Below are 17,537 nucleotides of genomic sequence, written 5' to 3' on the forward strand. Positions count from 1 at the left end.
CGGCATTCACAGGGACTCAGTCTCGAGTTATGTAGACTCTAGACCTGTGAATGCCGTTCTAGGCACACCACCCCCGGACATTGACGAGACGGAGCTTCATCTGCCTCGGGAGACGCGCACCACACTTGCACAACTTCGCTCCGGCTACTGCAGCAGGTTAAACTCCTACCTGAGTAGGCTGAATGAGGATGTGCCTAATGAATGTCCGGCATGCGGAGAGACCCCACATGACTCGAAACATCTCTTCGCATGCCCGGCAAACCCGACATCCCTAACGACCTTGTCCTTATGGGCAAACCCCGCAGAAGCTGCACGCTTCCTAGGGTTGCCGTTAGTGGAACTTGACGACAACGACTGAGATACCAACCGATCTGGGCGGGGTTGTTGTAGCCGCTACAACAACAACAACAACAACAACAACAACAACAACAACAACAACAAACCTACTTCTGTTCCAACCGAACTACAGCTTGGCTAGATGCAACACACGCCAAGGATGAATCCCATAAAGATCTACTCTGGCCGTAAATCTGGCAATCGCAAACTCCCTCTCTTATAACGTCTCCCAAACCTTATTCCCGTTCCAACTCCCGTGTGAGCACTAACCAGCCACCAACCAAGAGTTCTTGGTTTCTCCCACTATCGGCTCCATGTGTCAGACAAGGATAAGCCGTAATGCTATATGAGTCAACCCAACAGCGGCTTGAACAGCAAATAAAAGTTAAACAATATCTCATCCCCTGAATCGTGATCAGCCTCACAAGGCAGACGAAAGTACTCCAACTGAACTGAACGCAATCCAAAGTAGGATTCGTCGGCATGACGGTTTATTGATCGTTGTACGGATATCACTGTTCTTGGAAAAAGCGGCAGATATGACTTTACCTCTGGTGTGAATAAGCTTTGGCCAACAGTGAGGTTCATGCCAAACCAGACGAGGCGCGATGACAGAATGAAAATTCCATTCGGATGCGCGAGCTATTTCAGGCGGCAATTCACACTGCATCCTTCGGAGGATAATACCAAAACACTGCGCGTCTTATTTTCAATTTAGGTGGCCATCGGGAAGGCAAAAGCTTCCTAAGGAATGCTTGGTAATGCTGCATAAATTGGGTTCGGCGGATTCCGTAAAGTGCACAGTGTTTACAGAGAGAATCGTCTTAGTCGAAGACTTGTCACTCCACGTTGCCAGAAAACGTAGGCACGAATTATTCGAGTGGTTGGCATTCTACAGTAATATTTCTAGGCCAAATTTCGGAACCAAGGAAAATTGAATAGGCGGTCCCACAAGGTGGTGTCCTCTCTCCTCTTTTGTAGAGTTTTTTTTTTTTCGAAACTGTCTCAGCCACCAAGCGAGTTTCGCTGATCTTGCGCGCTGACTGACGATTGTTCGATTTTGGCGTCCGGTAATGACATTGATGGACTGTGCTCAAAAGTAAATAGATCTCTCGCTGAACTGGTTTACAGCAAGCATATTTACCACCTGCACGAATGAGATCAGGTTGCAGCTGGTAATTCTCGTCGATCGCACGCAAATTCTGACCCGAAGATCCTAGAGTTCACTTTGGACAGCCTACTTTCTTTCTCTGCGCACACAAATGCAACTTATTGCCAACAAAGCACAAAACCGCAACAAAGTTTTCAAGCCGCCTGGGGCAAACCAAAGAAAAATTGATAGTCACATGCAAGGCAATCGGTCGACCATTTCTAAATTACCTTGTGCCAATATGATCACTGGGGATTAGTAGGATGTAGGGGATGAAGCTACAGACGTTTGAAGCCGACAGCTACGGGATGTCTTCTGATGTTGACAGGACTTCATTTGATCGGCTACTACTAGCAGACACTTACATACTAAAGGCAGAACTTCCGCCTAGGATATTCCACTCCACGACCACTGAACCCGACGCTGTATAGAGAAGCAATAAACTGTTTTCACCACATTCTCTAACTCTCATCTCATAAATGGCGTTCTAGTAGTTCAATTACCACAAATTGCAGAGGAAAAGCTTCAGCAGGCTGAACTCGTACTAACCTAGATTAGACTGCATATAACACTAATCACTTCTTCACGTGCCCTTTGGTCAGGCAACGTCGAAACAATACGTTTTCTGCGTTGATTTTGGGCAAGGCTACGCAGTCGGTTAAACAACGTCATGTTCAATCGTTAAGTAACCACACTTGGTACTAAAATTTTGCTCCACCTCATTCATTCTTTTGTTTTTTGAGTACTTTGGGTTAGACTTTCCATTTTTTGCTTAAAAATCTAGTTTTAATGTGTAACTTTTTTTCAATTGCTCGTAAGTAGCGCGTGAGTAGATTAAAAAAATATATGTATGTACTATGTATGATCCAGCTAGTGTAAAAAAATGCATTTTTGAAATCTTTATTTGCCATTAAAAATCCATTTTATTGTGTTTTTTTGTAAGTAGCAATATTTTATTAAAATAGTATTCATCAAATAGTAATATACAGTCTTTTTTTAAATAAGAATATACAGTTTTCATATTAAGTATGTATTAATTTATAATTCATTCGCTTTATTTATTTACATAGTAGTTAATTTATTTGGTTATATTTTTTCTTCTATTTCTATTTTATTTTTTCCAATATTAAACCTCCATTACATCCCTACACTTGCAACAAATGCAAATATATACTCACCACAATTTACATAGCCGGTACTTCTTGGTCCGCTAAAAATTCCGATTTTGATCAGCGACTTATCATCGATTTGGGTTATGTAAGAAATGTGACACACATCGCGCTGCAAGGACGACCGCACAGCGATGAATTTGTCACTGAGTATACCATTAGTTATGGCATAACAGACCTGGAATTCGCCGATTACAAAGAACCAGGTGGCAACATAAAGGTAAGCCCCAATTAATCGCCCACCCCAAAATAATGAAAGGTGAGAAAACGCAGAGCAAAAAATTTAACAAACACTAGCAAAAAAAAAATAAAAAATGCGAAAACCAAAAAGGCATACCCACAGTGTTTAAGCAAGCCAAGCTAAAAAGGGCATATTTGTACAGCTAAAAAAACGAAAAAAATAACATACGTCAAGTAATGCTAATTGGGTTCGTGAAAAAAGNATCATATTTGATATATAAATATTTTTTTTTTTTCGTGAAAAAAGGGCGGCAAGTTATGAATTGCCTAGGGGCGGCAAATATTTAAATCCGCCACTGCATACATACATACGTACAATACGTATTTGAGGGGCGGCATAAAACTATTTACAGTGATTTACTATAGAGTGGTGATTTAGTGCACTAACAACGACTTACCGCCTCCTTTCACATCCTCTTTTCCCGTTAAGTATTATTGCGCTAATCTGTAGTTGAGCTTCTAATGCGCTTATTTCACTTGCTTTATATTTGCTGCACTAAAAAATGTTGAATAGCTTTTTGCTTTTGCATTATTTAGCTGCTAGATTTTCGTAATTTTACTAAGCAACTGTATTACGTTAATTTTTTTGTTACTTATTTTTTATTTTTGCTATTTAAAAATTCTATTTTAATTTAATTTAAAACATGGTGCGAGTGTGTTGGTGCTAGAAATATGAATTAATCTTTAAAACTTAATTACTCGACTGTTTATACTACACTAACTGTAACACACTTTTTTAATTTTTCCTACAATTATTAAAATAAAATAAAAAACCTATAAAAATGCGTAAATAACCAAATAACCAACACTCTAACATAAAGGCGACTCCGCTTGGACACCGGTCGAGAATACTTACAATCACTTTCTAACACTCGATTTGGGTGATACACGTAAAACGCGCAAAATCGCCACAATGGGCCGAAAGCACACACAAGAATTCGTAACCGAGTATATTGTTCAGTATTCGGACGATGGCGAATACTGGCGTTCGTATGTGAATCCATCGAATGAGGCGCAGGTAAAGCACGAGTAACCTACATAAGTACATATATAGATGTAGGAGAGTAGAAGATTTCAAATTACTGTATTGTGTTGTTCATTTCGTCCAGTTGTTGTCTTGCATTTATTTATGTTTTGTCTGAGTTTTAAAATTGTTTTTAGTCCAGTTAGGCAATTTTTTTTTTTTTGTAGTTCTTTCTTAATGTTTAATTTTTCGACAAGCTACATACTATCTGCCGCATGTCTTTGTAAAAGAACTACTGAGGTCACTATAAACATCATGTGGGAAAGTCAGACAGCTTTAAGAGCTTTGGGCCCGTGCAAAACGGTGTCAAGGGGCTAGTAAACAGTTGCACAACTCTACCAGGTGTAGCAACAAACGAGCTGCTGCTACTCCAGCGAAAGACGCAGTCCAACAGAGCCGACAACCGAGGGATATACGACAGAAGGAGATGGACTACCTCTCGTGAAGTCTCTGAGCAACTTTTTATAGCTTCCTGGTTATAGGACCTCTCATATTTGATTGCCCCAGTATAAAGAGCCTCAGAGCACGAATATCGCGTTCATCCAGGATCTATAAAGTGCTTAACTTTAGCAATATGTATGTAGCTTAAGGTTGAAGGGACGTCTTAAAGGTTATCATTAGGGATGAAAAATGGAAATTTCAGGTTCTGCCTAATATTATAAATTTATGACAGTATTCGGTAAGCAGTCTCTAGTTACTAATAGATTAAATGAAATTAAAAGAATATTTTTCTTGGGGAATGTTTAGTTACTGTTTTTAGATTAGTGAGCGGAGGGGTTGGGGGGTGGCTCTTCATATCCAGCCCACTAAAAAGAGTACAGTTCAAACTTTGTAAAAAGCCACACCTGGCTCCTTGAAACCTTCCACCGACCCCTGGGAAAACATTGGAAAATGGTCTAAAATTAGCATTTTGACAACGGTTATATAAACTCGGTAAACCGTATTTTTGTGCAGAATACCTTTCCGTGTAGCGGCCTCTGGCCGTGCTTAGAAAAATAACCCTCATCATTAAAAAAAATATGTATATATATTAGGGCTGTGCGATTAATTGATTACTCAAAATTTTAATTAATCATAAAGTAAATAACTCAATTATTCGATTAATTGGAAATTATGATTACTCAAAAGTTCAGTTACTCGAGTAATCAAGATTTTTGATTAACCAAAAACAAAAATATTTGAGTAATTTGCTTTATGATTAATCAACATTTCGAGTAAAATGAGTAATCAACATTTCAACTCTTTACATATGTATAAAGTAGTTAAAGTTCCTTGATACTTTGAAAACAACGTTTCTGTTTTCAAAAATGAAAGCAAACAATTTTTTTCATATACAGAATGTAAAAAAGAAAATAAGCATTTTCCAAAGCAAACTCTGTTAACGAGCAAAATTATTTTTTTTGAGTAATCATATTTCAAGTAACTCGATTAATTATCGTTTTGAGTAATCAAAATCTTGATTACCCGAGTAATTGATTAACCGAATAATTGATTAACCAACTTGCTCGAGTAATCGAATAATCGCACAGCCCTAATATAAATGAAAAGAAAAATCCGCTGCCCGAGAACTGGATCAACAAAAATAGTCACTAATTTGTAGTCTAAAATTTATCGACTTGAGATGAGACCGGTTTACTGAATATCAGCATACATGTGTCCAAACGGGACAGAATGTACCTAAAAAATTTATATCATTTGTTTGTAGTTTTTGTATAAATTTTTCTTTTTGGTTACAAAAGATGGATGTACTTTTTTCGTAAAGAAATGGGCTTATATCTTGATTTTTAGGACTTGTAGGAATCATTTTGAAGATTTATCAGATTTGAAGAAAATTGGTAAAAAGATAAAAATTTGCTTGCATAGTTTACTTTTCATTCGGCTTTTTTTTTTAGAACTATACGAAAAATCTGCAAGTTTCTCAGATTCTCTTGAAAAGGTGCAGCCAAGGCGAATTCTTATAAGATGGTGTTGGTAGAACAGCTGCTTTAATTCGCCTTGGTACACATATGTCAAAACTCCCTTATGAGTGGTGCGAAAGTAAGCGAATAATAACTGAAATTTGACATTTGTGTATCGAAAGCGAAAACAAATTACACGTTAGTTTTTGTTTTTGTACTACCGCTACCATCTTATATGAAATCGCCTTGGGTGCAGCAAGTTTTACGTCCGTTCGTGTCAAGGGAAATTAATAGAATTCTCGTAAATTAAATATAATTCCAGACATCACATAGCGAATATAGGTCAAAGAGCTATCCTTTCAAACACAGTAAATGCGAAATTTTGAGCAATATATGCGCGAATAAAATCAATAAAAAAATGCTAGCCGAGTCCCAGCATCGTATAATCTATTCTATTTTCTTCTTCTCCAATCCGTTTAATTTGTCGTACTTAGTCGTCTTTTGTCTAAAAAGCAGATAATTGCCGCCCCTACTAATCTTTTCTGGGATTCTATTACTTAAATTCTTTGAAGACCACCCTTATTCAACCCCGATTTTTCGAAACAGCTCGGTTTCATGGGATTTTAATGACATCAGTTGTTACTTTAATCGGACCGGAAATGGTGTCCATCGGCGCATATCACTCATTCAAAATGAATGTAAACTATGTAAATATTATTAAGTACTCATCCTAAAAAGGGAGTATTTTGTGGTTACTGTTTATTGTGATACTGAATCCAGGTGTTGAGGCCTTGGTCAGCAAAAGCAGAACTTGAGGCATACATCAAAAACCATCAACTTACCGTTATCGTTAACAATACAAGTGTCATTACGATCACTAAAGAAAAACAAGCGAGAGCAGAAGCAATACATGAAACATGATTATCGTTGCAACTGTCATTGTCACTTTCATTACCATTACCATTACCATTACCAATAATACGACCATTGTCATTGCCATTACCATTACAATTACCATTAGCAGTGGCATTCACTGCAACTTTCGTTACCATTACCATTACCATTACCAATACTACTACCATTATCATTGCCATTAAAATTACCATTGCCGTTACCATTACCCCTATCATCGAAGTTAACATTGTAATGACCATTTCAATTAAAATTGCCATTGTCTTGCCACCGCCATTACCATTGCCATTACCATTATTAAAAGCAAGTATAATTGCCATTACCAATGCCAGTACCATTACCATTCGAAATACCGTTACCAATATCATTGCCCTTACTATTGTCATTACCATCCCAAATATCTTTACCATTACTTAAAAAAAAGGAAAGATAATTAAAATTTTCTATCTATGTTTGTATGTCTATAAACAAAATGAATAAGTGTGGTGAAAATAAATCATTTAGGCAAACTGATTTTGGTTTTTATATGTAATTTTTGAGATCCATTTACTTAACAACGTTTTTGCTTTTAGAGTTATTTTCTTGTATTGCACCTTTACATTTGCATACCGCTTAGCACACTGCCGGTGAAAAGTAGATATCGCCTCACAAAAGACTCACTGCATGTACACCTTTACACTCACTTTTGTTTTGGTTTTGGTTTTGGTTTTAAATGTTGCACAAACTGCAAATTCGCCACAACTAATAAACACAAAAAAACTTGTGAAATACTTCTACAGATGTTCAAGGGCAATTCCGATGGCAATTCCATACACTATAATGTTTTCGAGGTGCCTATCATTGCCCAATGGGTGCGCATCAATCCAACACGCTGGCACGATCGGATTTCGATGCGTGTTGAACTCTATGGCTGCGATTATGGTGAGTCGTACCACAATTTTTTTTCTTTATTTTCCAATGAAAAAACTCAAATACTTTTCTATTCTCCTTCTAGTCGCTGAAAATTTATACTTCAATGGCACCGGTTTGGTCACTTATGATCTGCAATATGAGCCGGTTGCTTCCACACGCGAGTCAATACGTTTCCGCTTCAAAACCGCATTCGCCAATGGCGTGCTCATGTATTCACGCGGCACACAGGGCGACTATTTCGCCTTGCAATTGAAGGATAATAAAATGATATTGAATTTGGATTTGGGCAGCAGTTTGATGACTTCGCTCTCGGTTGGCAGTTTGTTGGATGATAATGTTTGGCATGATGTAGTGATATCACGCAATCGACGCGATATCATCTTCTCTGTGGATCGTGTTATTGTGCGTGGGCGCATTAAGGGCGAGTTTACGCGGCTGAATTTGAATCGTGCGGTATGTGGTGGAAGTGATAACTAATTTATTCCTCAAAAAGCTAGTAATTTCATCAAATGGCTCTTCACTTTTTAGCTGTACTTAGGTGGCGTACCTAATGTCCAGGAAGGTATTATGGTGACGCAGAATTTCACTGGCTGCATGGAGAACTTGTTCATCAACTCTACAAATTTCGTGCGTGCGATGAAGGATAGCTTCGAGTATGGTGATGCATATCGCTATACTAAATACCACACCGTTTATGCCTGCCCATCGCCACCTATTTACCCAGTCACTTTCACCACGCGCGCCTCCTATGTGCGCATAAAAGGCTATGAGGGACAAAACTCAATGAATGTCTCTTTCTACTTCCGCACGTACGAGGACAGAGGTGTAATGCTGCATCATGAGTTTGCCTCAGGTGGCTACATCCGCGTATTTTTGGAATATGGAAAAGTTAAACTGGATATGAAACTTGCTGATAAGCCACGCATTATACTGGACAATTATGATGAACAGTTCAACGATGGAAAATGGCATTCGTTCGTATTGACAATTGCGCGCAATCGCTTGGTGCTCGATATCGATCAACGTCCCATGACCACCACAAAGAATATACAAATCTCCACCGGAAAAGTTTACTACATCGCGGGCGGTGTAGATAAAAATGGCTTCGTGGGTTGCATGCGTCTGATATTGGTTGATGGAAATTACAAATTACCAAAGGATTGGGTGCAAGGGGAAGAGGTGTGTTGTGGCGATGAGGTGGTGGTGGATGCCTGCCAAATGATTGATCGCTGCAATCCAAATCCATGCCAACATAGTGGTGTTTGCCACCAGAATTCAATGGAATTCTTCTGTGATTGTGCCAATACAGGTTATGCGGGCGCAGTTTGTCATACTTGTGAGTTTTATAATCCGGCGAAATTTAAAAGAAACTTTAAAAAAATGTTCTTCTACTCTTGCAGCGAATAATCCTTTGTCATGCCAAGCTTACAAGAACGTTGGTCACGTGCACCAGCGCGTCAATTTGAAAATCGATGTTGATGGCAGTGGGCCATTGGAACCGTTCCCTGTCACTTGCGAATTCTATTGTAAGTATTGACTTGAAATGATGTGTGCTTTTCTTTAATTTTAAAGCATTTCTGCCCGCAGCCGATGGACGCGTTATAACAACACTCAGTCACAGCCAAGAGCATACAACAACTGTGGATGGCTTCCAGGAGCCTGGCTCATTCGAACAAAATATCATCTATGATGCAAATATGCTACAAATTGAAGCTTTGCTCAATCGTTCACACACATGCTGGCAGCGATTGAGCTACTCCTGCCGTTCGTCGCGCCTCTTCAATTCACCTTGTGAGCTTTTCTTTTTCATTGTGGAAATTATTCCTATATAAAACACGCCTTTTCTTTTGATTACTACAGCTGAAGCTGGTAATTTCCGTCCGTTCTCCTGGTGGGTATCGCGTCACAATCAACCGATGGACTACTGGGCTGGCGCATTGCCTGGCTCTCGTAAATGTGAATGTGGCATACTCGGCAAGTGTCACGACCCAACAAAGTGGTGCAATTGCGATTCTAATAGTCTTGAGTGGACTGAGGATGGTGGCGATATACGCGAGAAGGAGCACTTGCCAGTACGTGCAGTGAAGTTCGGTGATACTGGCACGCCGCTTGATGAGAAACAGGGACGTTACACCCTGGGTCCGCTGCGTTGTGAAGGTGACGACCTCTTCACCAACGTTGTGACATTCCGCATTGCAGATGCCACCATCAACTTGCCGCCGTTCGATATGGGCCATTCGGGTGATATATATTTGGAATTCAGGACGACGCAAGAGAATGCTGTACTCTTCCACGCGACTGGACCGACGGATTATATAAAATTGAGTATAAATGGCGGCAATAAGTTGCAGTTCCAATATCAAGCAGGCAGCGGGCCACTTGGCGTGAATGTTGGCACAAGCTATCACTTAAATGACAATGAGTGGCACACTGTGAGCGTGGAACGCAATCGGTGAGTTGATATTTGCGAAGTTGGTTCCATTTAGTGTGCTTACTAATAAACTTTATTTCTGCCAAAAAAAAATAAAAAATAAATAAAATTAACAGCAAGGAAGCGCGTCTCGTTGTTGATGGTTCTATTAAAGCGGAGGTACGTGAGCCGCCAGGTCCCGTACGCGCCTTGCATCTCACCTCAGATTTAGTTATTGGCGCCACCACCGAGTATCGTGACGGCTATGTGGGCTGCATACGTGCCTTATTACTCAATGGAAAAATGGTAGATCTGAAGCAATATGCGCTGCGTGGTCTGTATGGCGTGAGCGCCGACTGTGTGGGCCGCTGCGAGTCCAGTCCATGTCTGAACAATGGTACATGCATAGAACGCTATGATGGCTACTCGTGCGATTGCCGTTGGAGTGCATTTAAGGGACCTATTTGTGCAGATGGTAAGCTTTTTAGTTTTGACACTCATTACATATCTTTTCTGATTAACCCTTGCACTTTCAGAAATTGGCGTTAACTTGCGCACTAGCTCCATCATTCGCTACGAGTTCGAGGGCTCTTTCCGTTCGACAATTGCAGAAAATATACGCGTTGGCTTCACAACTACCATACCCAAAGGTTTCTTACTCGGTTTCTCCTCGAATCTGACAGGCGAATATTTGACCATTCAAATATCGAACTCAGGTGGGTGTATCGGTTTTACTGAACCAAAATATATTTTTTTTCATTGATTTTCGCATGCTAAACACAGACTATTCCTTTGCAGGTCATTTGCGTTGTGTATTCGATTTTGGTTTCGAACGGCAGGAAATTATATTCCCAAAAAAACATTTCGGCTTGGGACAATACCACGACGTGCGCTTCTCGCGTAAAAACAGCGGCTCAACAGTCGTCCTTACGGTGGATAATTACGAGCCAGTCGAGTACAACTTCGACATAAAAGCGAGTGCGGATGCACAATTCAATAATATACAATACATGTACATCGGCAAAAATGAATCGATGACAGATGGTTTCGTCGGTTGTGTGTCACGAGTGCAGTTCGATGATATTTATCCATTGAAATTGATGTTCCAACAGAATCCGCCAGCAAATGTGAAATCATTAGGAAGTAAGTGATCTATTTGAAGGGAATTTTCTTTGTCGGCAGAGGGGAATTAAAAAATCGTCACTAAAATAAAGTTACCCCCTACCGTGTCGTTCAATTCATATAATTTAAGACCAAAAACATTTCCAGTAGCATAGTCATTTAATCGGAATGTAGTATCAAATTATTTCAGTATAACACACACAATGTATTCGAAAATATAGTTTATTGTATAATTTCTTTTATTACATAGCTCAATTGACCGAAGACTTTTGCGGCGTGGAGCCGGTCACACATCCGCCCATCGAAGATGAAACTCGCCCTCCACCGCTGGTCGACGAAGATAAATTGCGCAAGGCATATGGTGGTTTTTCCATTATACTTGGTTGTAAGTTACGTCGTAATAGCATTTTGAAAACACATTCTACCTGAAATTCTTTCTTTGTTTTAGTTATATTGGCTATACTACTTCTGCTATTGTTGCTTATGCTATTCCTGATTGGCCGCTACGTGCACCGTCATAAAGGTGACTACCTAACGCATGAAGACGAAGGCGCCGTCAATGCTGATGATCCCGATGAAGCAGTGTTGCATTCAAGAACTGGTCATCAAGTTACAAAGCGAAAAGAATGGTTCATATAGTTCGGTATGCAGCATGCAGGCAATTGGAGCGCATAGTCATCATCGCAAAAGCTATAGCTCTCTATACAGTCTGCTGCAACTTTACATTTTAGCAACTACAACGCTCGCATGCGTACGCACCCACACACATACACACGAATAAGAAGTTGTTGTTGGATTCTTTTAAAATCACAAATCGAAGTAGAGTATCGTAAAATATTATATATATATTTTACATACATATTTACAAATACATATATTGACTGTATTAAGCATTACGCGGATGAGGACGACGTGGACATTGGAAAAAAAAATCAAGAAAAATTAAGGGGGAAACGCAAACGAAACTGAAAACGAACAAAGATAGAAGCGCTGACATTTTTTAAATTAAAATCGCATTAGAAGAAACTATGAAAGGAATTGTGAAGCGAAACTTTTAAAGGATGAAAAAAAAAACAAAATCAAAAGCTGGCAAACAGTTTGAATTGTCGAGATTTTTTCAAGAGCGCTATAGGACACACTGCCAATTTCGATATATGTAAGTAGGCACCAACCAGTTGGAAGCGGTATAATATGTGAAATAATCTTCGAAGTAAGAAGGTATTCCTAAAAAGTCAAAAGTGTTCTTATCTACACAAATGCGAAAAAAATGATAATCACTACTAAAGTAGATCCACTAGCTTTTCCTTCCAACTGGCCATTTAGTTATGTTTTCGCTGCGTTTTTGTGCTGCGTACTTTCTTCAAGAGTGCTTTTTTGTTTAATTCTAATTTGATTTTAGTTTGGCGCTTAGGTTTTTTTTATGTTTTCATTGCGTATTTCTCTTATTTTCAAAACCATATTTAGGTTATTATTTGATAAAAAAAAAAAAACACTGTAATAGGCAACTCTCAAGCGCAAATTTATACCGTCCATTTTTTTGTACCTTTAAGTTTTTTATACATATTTTTTTTTGTCTTAAGTCGCACTCAAAAGTAAGTGTAGGTAATAAAAAATGAAAAATAAAAATTTTAACTCCCTACAATTCTGATGTAATGTCCATGATTTTTTTTATTCGTCTTATATTTGTATACAAATGTTTTTGTGCTTTAAATAAGAAATTTAATTTCACAACCTTTTTAGGAAAAAAAAAAACATTGCGCTCTTCTTTTCCACGACCTTTAAAATTCGGTGACACGTCTTTTACAGCGGCAATTTTTAAAACTTATCGAACATGCATTTGATTTAATTTGTTTTAGTACCGGTACATTCCATTAAATCATAAACTAGTTTTTCATTGACATGAGTTATAAGTATGCATACATACATACTAAAAAAAAAAATAATGATACTTTATTTGGGAAAAAATAGGTTATGAATATTTTTTCAAATATTTTTAAAACGTATGATATTTTTTAAATTTAAGCAAATATGTATGTATCTGTATTTGAGTTCGACTTTGAAAAATTAACACATACATAGGTGATGTACACATATGTACATATAAAAATTAAATGAAAAAAATTTGTAAAAATTATAAAAATCATTAACTGAACGGTCCATAAAAATGTGCAAATTTGATTGAAAATTATTTAGAAAATCTATTAAATTATCGATTCAATTGTGCACTTGACTAGATCGCCTAGATTTGTGCATCGAAATTTCTAAGAATTTGCGTAAATTATGTATGCAACTTACACTCATACATACATACAACACTAATTGNAATTATTTAGAAAATCTATTAAATTATCGATTCAATTGTGCACTTGACTATTCGCCTAGATTTGTGCATCGAAATTTCTAAGAATTTGCGTAAATTATGTATGCAACTTACACTCATACATACATACAACACTAATTGTGTGTCGATAATAATTTTTTGTAACAGTTAGGAACTATTTAAAAGAAAAAGTAATTATAGATTTAAATTACACACAAAATTGTACTACGAAACAGCAACAAATAATAATAAAACATTACCTACAGTGTCACATTTAGAGTATGAATATTTTAGAATAAGCAATTATTTTAATAAATTTTAATTAATACACACACAAAAAAAAATCGAGTTTTGCTTCTTCATATTCATTAAAAAAATTATTATCCCGACTAGTTGGAACGCTTAAGATTTGGCGCTGGGTAGGTTCTTGCAACATGGCTGTTTTTAAAGTAGCTTATGTCACGAAGATTGTCCAATTATATTATTGTGGGGGTAGTGCGAAGTACTCCAGCTATGCAAGGCACCCAACAACAAAGCTAAACGGTTGGGGAAGTAGGTAACGCACTTGGCAGACACAATGACTTCAAGTTAGCGTCGGTACCCGGCCACAAGGGAATAGAGAGTAACAATGTGGCTATAATTACCGCAGTTGGCCCCTAGCCCTCCGTGGGAGTGGATCCCAACACTATAGAGGAGGAACTTAAGAGCGAGAGGAGCACATTGATGGGTATAAATTGGCAAAGTTCAGGAGGAATGCGTGAGGCAAAGAGTTTGCTCTGAGGGTTTAACAAGAAGAGATTCGAAAGCTTCTGCGAATCAACCAGCGAGACACAAACTAAACATTCTCACCGAGTGTCATGCAGACTGAAGAAGACGTGAGAGAAATCTAGGCTCGATGTGGCCACAGCTTAAGCACACCCACTCGCTATCTCCGAATACGCTGTTGAACTTTCTGAAGGATCTAGGCTTAGAATAAGTGTTCTATAGGAGAGAGGGCCCAATAGGATGGATGGATAAATTAGGCTGTAGGGAGTTCGAACTTTCTTTAGCTCCTATATATGTAGGAGCTTTAAGATGCAGAATAAGATGTCGGAATAATGTAAAAACAGTCATTAAGTTCGTTTTCGCATGGCATTTTTTAAATGGCACAAATTTTTTTTCCATTTTAATACCTAATGGAAATCCGGTATTAGAAACGGGCTGCATTATGTAATGCCAGTATGCCAACTTGGTATTGATTTCACATTTCATTGCAACAGTTTTATTATGTTCTATGTTAAGTTACTTACCATTATTAATAACTCAATCTTCTGCTAATTATTTCAAGGAAAAAAGTCTATCTTTTGCTATTTGCTATATATTGAAGCTCTAGTTCTTCATTTAGCTTTATACTTACTACTCAAAAAAATTTATGAAACATATGTATGTAGGAGGGACTGGAATGTTCTCTACAAAATAAGTAAGTAAAACACAAATTTTGTTTAAACATTTTGTAATTTTTTCCTTTGCAGTTATTTCTAAAATAACCAACGCATATATTTCCATATTATTATTTATAGTCAATTATTGTGCTAATTAATATATGTATGTATGTATATGTTTGTATACATATGTAACAATATTTTACATAAAATATATATATTTTTTAATGCACACTACATATTTTCGATTTCCTTGTCTCGGTTATCTATAATTTCTACATTTTATAAATACATAATTAAGTATAATATTTAGATGCCACATTTCCACTAGGCACTGAAATGTCGAAAAATGTGTGCCATCATTAAAGTAAAGAACCGTATATTTTTGTCATTCAACTAATGCCCAGTGGAAATACAGCATAAGTGTTAAATAACTCTTATCTGCTCGAGATTTTTTGCATTTTAGCTACATATATGCGTGTGTCTATCAATGCTATCAATATGTATTAATTTCCTTGAACTAGTTTCAGGGCTAGGTATATTTTTGTATGTGGGTAAGTGTTAGATTTTATCATATTTATGTTTGTATAAAAAATTGTAAAAAATAGTTAAATTAGTAAAATCTACTCTCTAATAGCAACAACTGTTATAAAAAAAAAATTTGTTTGTTTAAAAGAACCTTTTCTGCATCGGAATTTTCCGAATTTAAATTTTTTTGTGTTCTTTCAACTGCTTTTATTAAAGAAGTTGTTTTCATTTAAAATCGCAGTAATCGATTTTATTTTATATTTTTTTCAATTCGAAATATTCAATAACAAATTCATTATAGTACGTTTTGTATTTTATAGCACACATACACCTAAGTTTATATAAAATACATACATATCTAGCACTTGACCTTTCACCATAATGTATGTACATCTATGCAACGCTAAAGTCTATAAGGTTCAGGAGTATATTCGGGTTGATAATAGGTTACCCACAATCAGTCTACTTCTAATCTAAATAATTTTGATTAAAAAAATCAATAGCCGAAAGTCAAAAGAAATTGAGAAAGAAATCGAATGCAATGCTAACGGAAGTATCTGGGAAGTACTATGGACTTTTATGTACTTGAACATACATATGTACGTGTTTTATAGGGTGTTCCAAAATAAATTGATTTTCCTTTGAAAGCTATTTCCACTGAGCTTATTATTTTATTAACATAATGAGCCCAAAATTATGCACTGTGAAGTGTTTCGGCAACTTGTGCTCATGGCGCATTATTTCTTTCGCCTCATTAACACGTGTCTGAACTTCTCGAACGGCTAATGATATAATTTGTTGAATAAACCATTATCATTATTTTTATTTACTATTGGCATAACTCTCATTTTGTAAAAGCTGAACTTATTCCCCTGGCGTTTTATGCCCTAAGATGCAAATTTTGGAATGAATGGACTTTGCCTAACTAATGCTGTTGGTTTGTGAAATAATCCAATAACGTCGATCGCTAATATTGAAAGCAATTAACAATTCTACGAGTGCTTCCGACAAAGATCTCGAATTGATTCAGGAGTTGAAGGCAACTGGGAGGTTTAAAGATTATATGCGGCCAAAAAATAAACTTTTTGAATTTTCATCTACTACCGAGTCTAGAGATGCTAATGGAGTGATGCCTTCAACGGCTTCCTTTGCTTCCATATTTTTTTTTATTTTAGTTTATTTAAAGGAAAAAAGAATCTGGTATTTGATCAGCCTTTCTCTGCTGAGTATTCTAAAAATATGTATGTATTAATGTATGCAGTTATTTTCATGAATACCACAGTTTTTTTTTGAAGCTATTCCCAATATTTCTTTTTGAATTTAGTATAAATTAACTAAGTACCTATTTATCTTTTTATATGCATGTAGATATTCCTTTATATGTATGTATGTAGCTGTCGATATGTGCTCAATTCTTAAATTTTGGTCAGCTTAATATTGAATTCATTTTGGTTTTTAGTTTTAGTTCTCTAATGCCTAATTGTTTGCCGTTTTGGTTTACACTTTATTTATTGTAGATTTCTTATATAAAGATATGGTTTGTGTTTTTTTTTTTAAATATATTTTTTTGTTTATAGCATACTGTTTCATCTTAAAGGTATTTAAATTGTACGCATGCGCAGATTATTAATTTGTTTTTTTTTCTGAGTTTTTTCAATACTGTTTGGCCATTGTTTTATAGGTATGTAAGTACATATGTATGTTGTTACACCCTAGTGATTAAAAAATTGTAATTATTACTGCAGTTTTTGCAAATAGTTCGGTAAATCGTTTACAAATCTTTGTTGACGGCAGCTAACATCGGCTAGATCTTTTAAAGATAATAAAGTTATTCAAGTTTTGGACATGCGGTAGATACTGCGCCTAACGCCTGTTTTGAAGCTGTTAGGGGATGCATAGGACCATTTCCTTCATCCTTATTCATTGATCTCGAAACACTTAGTACATATTTCCAATAATTTTCTTTATAGCTTCGAGTCTGAACTAAATAAGTCGCCTCCACATTTGGGATCGAATATCTGGAAAGATTTCCTAAGATTTCCCAAAAAATGAATTGCCGGAATACTTATCGCCAAGGTAAAGTTTGAGAGGATCT

The 17,537-nt window shown here is 36.9% G+C and overlaps 1 protein-coding gene across 3 annotated transcripts in view; it reads left to right on the forward strand.

The window, feature by feature from the left end:
* Nrx-IV (neurexin-4) overlaps nt 1-12,252 on the forward strand; it is a 21,803-nt gene extending 9,551 nt beyond the window's left edge. The window contains exons 3-14 of one of the 3 annotated variants that reach the window (XM_017620003.1): nt 2,679-2,875; nt 7,509-7,650; nt 7,724-8,094; nt 8,170-8,977; nt 9,042-9,167; nt 9,229-9,432; nt 9,502-10,093; nt 10,189-10,526; nt 10,588-10,767; nt 10,850-11,194; nt 11,424-11,558; nt 11,622-12,252. In XM_017620003.1, the coding sequence (XP_017475492.1) occupies nt 2,679-2,875; nt 7,509-7,650; nt 7,724-8,094; nt 8,170-8,977; nt 9,042-9,167; nt 9,229-9,432; nt 9,502-10,093; nt 10,189-10,526; nt 10,588-10,767; nt 10,850-11,194; nt 11,424-11,558; nt 11,622-11,812 (3,629 nt within the window). In that variant the 3' untranslated portion in view covers nt 11,813-12,252. Of the gene's footprint in view, nt 1-2,678; nt 2,876-3,716; nt 3,914-7,508; nt 7,651-7,723; nt 8,095-8,169; nt 8,978-9,041; nt 9,168-9,228; nt 9,433-9,501; nt 10,094-10,188; nt 10,527-10,587; nt 10,768-10,849; nt 11,195-11,423; nt 11,559-11,621 lie in introns of all 3 variants that reach the window. The other 2 variants (XM_017620004.1, XM_017620006.1) reach the window with 2 other exon arrangements.
* The last annotated feature ends 5,285 nt before the right edge of the window (nt 12,253-17,537 follow it).

This window comes from Rhagoletis zephyria, unplaced genomic scaffold (assembly GCF_001687245.7).
Source record: "Rhagoletis zephyria isolate East Lansing unplaced genomic scaffold, Rhagoletis_zephyria_1.1 Rzeph_scaffold_02012, whole genome shotgun sequence".
Classification (NCBI taxonomy): domain Eukaryota; kingdom Metazoa; phylum Arthropoda; class Insecta; order Diptera; family Tephritidae; genus Rhagoletis; species Rhagoletis zephyria.